The sequence below is a fragment of the Rhagoletis zephyria genome, unplaced genomic scaffold, assembly GCF_001687245.7.
Source record: "Rhagoletis zephyria isolate East Lansing unplaced genomic scaffold, Rhagoletis_zephyria_1.1 Rzeph_scaffold_01199, whole genome shotgun sequence".
In the NCBI taxonomy this organism is placed as follows: domain Eukaryota; kingdom Metazoa; phylum Arthropoda; class Insecta; order Diptera; family Tephritidae; genus Rhagoletis; species Rhagoletis zephyria.
Genome location: NW_016158283.1, coordinates 37,784 through 43,988, shown reverse-complemented (window position 1 = coordinate 43,988; position 6,205 = coordinate 37,784). Strand labels below are relative to the sequence as shown.

At 34.7% G+C, this 6,205-nt stretch overlaps 1 protein-coding gene across 2 annotated transcripts; it reads left to right on the top strand.

Annotated features, from left to right (window-relative positions):
* The first annotated feature begins 1,669 nt into the window (after window positions 1–1,669).
* Window positions 1,670–3,465, top strand: LOC108363138 (putative nuclease HARBI1). Of its 2 annotated transcripts, none has more exons than XM_017616408.1 (5): window positions 1,670–1,758; window positions 1,823–1,909; window positions 1,997–2,572; window positions 2,795–3,010; window positions 3,065–3,465. In XM_017616408.1, the coding sequence occupies exons 3-5, from the start codon at window positions 2,488–2,490 to the stop codon at window positions 3,439–3,441; spliced, it is 678 nt and encodes a 225-aa protein (XP_017471897.1). In that variant the 5' UTR covers window positions 1,670–1,758; window positions 1,823–1,909; window positions 1,997–2,487; the 3' UTR covers window positions 3,442–3,465. Both variants share the same exon structure in this region, with proteins under 2 accessions (XP_017471897.1, XP_017471898.1).
* Window positions 3,466–6,205: the final 2,740 nt, after the last annotated feature.

The following is a 6,205-nucleotide window of genomic DNA, read 5'->3' as shown; positions in this document are numbered from 1 at the left end:
TAAAGAACTTCTCAAATCCTGGCATTGCATATTTCATGGGGCAATAATTTGTTACCAGTTTATGAGCTGGTAACAAAATTTATCGGTTACAAGAGTACACAGAATGCGAAAAGGGTTTAAAATTGACAGGAACTTTATTTACCGGTTACAAACTTTTTATTACCAGCGCAGAATAGACCTGTTAGTGACATAAACAGAAGTTGGCTGCGTTTCATTTATGTCAAATTCAACATGCCAAGTTTGCTGCGTGGCAGTGGCAGTGAATTTAGAATTTGGGCTAAACTGATCAGTGCTGCTAGCTGCCACTGCTGTATTGTTAGTCGCTTCATTGAGCACCATACTTTCTAAAAAACAGCTGATTTCGAAAAACTGCCACTGCCACTGCGTTATTGTATTTTGGGCTATATGCTCGCGAAGTAATTTTCCATCGAGCCTTTGCTATACGTACATGTGCATATATGAATGAACATACAGTTGTGTATTGGCGGGAGGAGTTTTAAAACGTAACTTTGTACATGTAAATGCTACATATTGTAAATATGTGAATAAGACAAAATGCAGATGGGAAAAGAACAGTAATGAGTAGAGCCTTTAAGTAAATACATATTTACAAATAATGTTATGCGATAATGTTTTCGGCGGCAACATTGAATAAAAAATATTAACTGTTGTTTTGCGAACATATTTGCAAGCGTATTTACCAGTGTTTTAGTGCTTATCTAAGAGCTTAAAACGGATTTTTTCTTGCTTATTTTCTTCGGCCCTGGTAATGACATATTTCGCTGTTATACCATGTTCGGACCGACATCGAAAACATGTTTTCGTTGCTATAACTGGTAGTCGACCTAAAATTTGTGTTTTCGTCCATGTAAAATCTGTCAAACGAAAACCAGTTTTCGCTGAAAACTACTTGAAAACTCACGTTCCACTCATTCCAATCAGTAACTTCACTAGCATTTTAGACACATTTATCGCAGTGGAAGTCATATTTTATCAACTTGAATACGCTAGCTGGGATTTATTGTCAATTGGCTGGCCAAATTAAAATATGAGCAAAAGAAAAAGGTTGCTAGTGATAAGAAAGTGAAAGACAAAGATATTGATATCGTTTTTTCGTAGCAAAACGGTGCGAACGGCTTTCAGCCCACAATCCAAAAAACTCGTTTTCAAAGTGTTTTCGTTGTCGGTCCGAACATGGTATTAAATAATATCTGAAAAGTCCTATGCAAATCGATTAATCGATGTAGCTCTTCGATATATCGATGTACATTTCGATGAATCGAATCAAAGGTATACACATGATTCAATAATACAAGGTTCGATAAACTGACAGTTGTCCCTCTCGCACCGCTTCCTTAGCAGTGGCGCGGTGTTGCATCTTTGCAAATTTACTTGGAAAAAGTGTAGCTTTGCTGTGAAATAGAAGTATAAGCTTTTATGCAAATTGTATAACTGTATATGCACATTAAGGACATTAAACTGATGAAAACATAAATTCTTTTTAAATTGNCGTACTCGGTTCTCTGACTATTGAGAGGACAAAAAAGAGAGTAAATGAGGTCCTCTCTCAGTCAGAAGTTACCAGTTTTAGTCCGAGAATTTTTTGCTGGTAAATTCTGGTAAATGTGTCAAACGATCAGCTGTTGTGCATTTGACAAAACATTTGTAAACAAAAGAAAAATACATTTCGAATTTACATATTGGAAAATAATAAAATATACGTGAAAAATGGATATTGATGAAGAATTGTGTGAGTTAGTAAGTATATTTGAAAGTTTAAATGTGCATAAGCTGAAAATACATATAAAATTTTAAATCGCAGCAAGTTTCTGAGGAAGCTGGCAGCACGGAAGTTCTAGGTGAAATCGGGGCCAATCTTATAGGCACGTGGAGTGAATTATCTGAGTTAGTAAGTACATTTGCATAGTTAATTCATGCGAAAAGAATGTGTATGTACATATAAATATAGATAAGTATATTTAATTTTAAATTGCAGCAATCTTCTGAAGAAGCTAGCAGCGCGGAAGGTTTAGCTGAAATCGTGGCCAACCTTATGGATACATCGAGTGAATCGGGTGAATCAAGTGATTCCAGTGACGATGAAATAACGTTTTCAGAAATAAATCGCAAGCAAAATGAAATTTTGAGCGAAGTGTTGAAATTGTTTAGCAAACAAAAGAGAAACAACATAAAGAACTATTTGGAGGATGTAGTGCCTAATTACTCCGAACTAGAATTTAAACAACACTTTCGCATATCAAAAGAACTGTGCATCAACTTGACAATGCGATTCGAACAAAGCGATATGTTCAAAAACTTGCGCTCTGACAAACGTTTCCCAGCAGCAACCCATATTTTGGTTTTTTGTGGTTTGCTGGCCACGAGGCCTGTAGTAATCGCGATATATCAGATCGATTTAATATTTCGTTGTCAAGCGTTTCACGAATCATCGAACGAACCACGATTTTCATAAGCAGCTTGAGTCCGATGGTAATTGAATGGCTAGATGAAGGGAAAAAACGTGAAGCTGCTAATTTTTTCCACAATAAATGTGGATTCTCGAAAGCAATAGGTGAGGAATAGTTTTTCTGCTTAATTATTACTTTAAGGGCCGGTTACTCAATGTCTGGTTAACACTAATCTGCGGTTAAACATCGTTATCGACGTCTTCGACTCCATGCATACAACAGGGAGTCGGTAACGTCGATAACTATGTTTAACCGGAGATTAGTGTTAACCAGACATTGAGTAACCGGCCCTTAGAACGTAAAGTGTTAACTTTTTTCTCATTTAGGTTGCATCGATGGAACACACATAACCATTGATCCGCCTGCTCAAAATAAAGATGAATATATTGACAGGAAAGGCAACACAACGCTTTGTATGCAAGCTATATGCAACGAGAAGAAAAAGTTCATCCACATATTTGTTGGTTTTCCTGGGTCGAGCCATGATAGTTGGGTTTTACAAAACTCCCCAGTCTATGAAAATCTGCCCTCGCTATGTGGAGGTTAAAACCATTTTTTTACAATTAAAAATGTTAAAACATTTACATTTTTTACAGAGTACTACTTACTTGGTGATTCAGCATATCCTTGCAGTGAATATCTAATGACGCCTTACAAGGATAATGGCCATTTGACAAGGCAACAAAAATACTACAATTCCAAACTGAGTAAAGGTCGTGTTGCAATCGAGCATAGCTTTGGTCTTCTTAAGCAAAGGTTTCGGCAATTATACTATTGTAAACTGAGGGGAATTAAAAAACTGTGCCATTTTATAAGAGCATGCTGCGTATTGCATAATCTTGCTAATGAGGATGATATAGAATATTCTCCAGAAAGCGAAGTTGTAGAAAGCAATGAAAACGAACCCACGGTATCATCAAGAAGAAATCTTCGAAGAGATTTAATATGCGATGAACTTTTCTCAAATAGATAGATAGCAACACAGAATAGTATATCGTCCCGTTTCTGCCTTAATCTCGTATCTGCAATAGAGGTAATTTAGAGAGTGGTAGAAAAAATGCTTCATTTCTTCCCCTAGGATACAACAAACGCATTTTTTACTTATATTTCTGGTTCCACTAACAGTAGTGAGGACCTTCATTAAGTCTTTGTTCTATTTTCAAATAATGTGACGCTTAAACAGCTGTTATAAGTGGGAATATTAGTTTTCCCAAAAATTGTAGATACTTGGTTAAGGCAGAAACGGGACGATATGCAACTTTGTCAATATTTAAAAAAATTATTAACAACATTTTAAACTTTTTATTCAGAATTTTTATTAGCTTTTTTGAAATGCAGAAATGCAGCCACTTGTAACTTACATATTACTGTACTAAAAGTAAATAAGCTACAAAACTACATACAAATAAAAGCTTGTAAAAAAATCGAATTAATGTAATTTAATAAACATATGTCAAATTTTGTTTGTGTACAGTATCGTTTGAAATTTGGGTGAACATCTGCTGCATTTTTTGAAGTTTTGTATAAAGTTTTAGAACTGGGTTTATATGGGTTTTGTTACAGAATAAACTGTATTTTAATTGAAAATTATTAAAAATAAATAAACATACATTTATGGCAAACAATATCACTTTGAAATGGGGGTGGTATTGATATGACCGATACTGTATATATCATTATTAATTATAGCTATATAAGCTTTAACCAAAACAAAAAAAATAAATTCATTTATATGTAAAAAAACACAGGAACAAATTGAGTCTTTAGTACATGCAAATTAACTTTGCTCTAAATATTTTAGTTTTGCCTATTAATTAATTTTTCTAGTAGCTTACTTTTTTTTTGCAATATCCTCCTTTCGTTGCGCTCTTTCTTCTTTTTTTTAGCTCTCTGCTCCTTCGCCTCTAAATAATTTAAAATTTTTTCATTGAATGCCTCCTGATTCGCCTCTATTTTATTCAGCGTGTCCTGAAGTTTGTTTCGTTGGCCAGTTGTTTTTCTCTTTGAGTGGGAACAGCTAGGAACATCATCTATAATAAATACATACACATTTACCCCGATGGCGAAAATAATAGAAACGTGAAATTTTGACAAGTTTGGACTATGTTTATTTTGTTTGTTTAATTTATATAAATTTTTTATAAAAGCATAGCTCAATATCTAACATAAACCATATAAATACAAATTTCAAACTTTGTGCGAAATTTAGAGTCATGCATTTTCTTCCATACAAACTATGTTCGAAAATGTTTGTAAGTACATATAGGAATTGCGTTACACCGCCAGCAAAAAAGTTAAGAAGATTTTTCAGCAGCTTCACACTTGTGCTTTATTATACTAAAATTGAATGGGTTATAAAACTCTACTGAATTTTATAATTTTTCTTTAAATATTTTTTGCACAAAGTTTCATATTTGGAGTTATATGGTTTTTGCTAGATATTGAGTTATACTTTTATAAAAAATTCATCAACTTTAAACAAACATAGATGTCAATTGTTAAATTTATTAAACAGTCTGCATATGTGCTGTATTGGCAAGCACGCACTGCGAAAGGTGTGTAAGTCAGTGAGTTTATCTGTAATTCCAAAATGGCACAAATGTATTTCCTATCATTACCTGGAAGCGTTTGATCCAGATCAGAAGCGCTTTCGGTTAACTCCATCTGGTCGCTGGATGTGTTGTCTAAAGTGTACACTGGATTTACACTGTGTTTGCTGCCCAGAATTTCACTTAACTCGCTGAAAATTAATGTAGAAATTGTTAAATAACGGAATAAAGTAATTCTTGTGATACAATTACCAACCTTTGGTAAGGACACATTTGCCGGTTGCTGCCAGTTCTTTTGTTATGGAGCATCGTTTTTTTGTATTGACGCTCAAGGGTTCGAAACTTATTTTCGATTTGCGCACATGAAAAATTGTAACCCTCGAACGCCATACGTTCCTCGATGATGCTCCACATCTTCGCCTTGCTTTTTACATGGACGGATTTGCCCACCTTCGGCTGAAGCTCTTGTAATAGAAAAAGCAACAATTTAGTGGGCGCTTCTAGCCACACCAGCTTTGGACTTTCGCCTCTTTGAATAGGCGTGAACATAGCGTCTTCACTGCTGTCTTGCGCCGTCACTGGTTCGCCAGTAGCCTGTGAGATAGTCCCTGGGTCTTCATTAGGTGCAGACGTGAATACGACTTCCTCAATGTCCGCATGTTTTTCCCTCATCACCTGGTCGAAGATTTGAGTCCTATATGTTTCATCTGGAAAAGACAAAATTATTTTCACTGATTTCTACAATTTCATATTTTAAAGGACCACTTACCGTCTTGCATGCGTTTAAAAGTGCCTGGCGAACAATTTATTTGAAACTGTTTATTCATTTTTGTTTTTTATTAGATTTGGATGTGATGGTCGTGTTTATTTCTTTCTCGCGTTTTTTAAATAAACTTTTGACATTAATGCTGAACTTGACAGAAGTTACAATTTTTTACTAGAAAGCGATCCCGTACTTTTCAATGTTACTCTCTCGCTCTGAGCGAATTTTTATTTTTTGACAGTTTTACTAGTCCGAGTCCGAGGAATACGGGATTGCACCTTGTATAACTGTATATGCACATTAAGGACATTAAACTGATGAAAACATAAATTCTTTTTAAATTGAATGTTTACATAAATCTCATAGTAGTTTTATTTTAATTCTGAGTCCTTTTGCAGCTTTTATACAGCTAAATAGCGCATAAG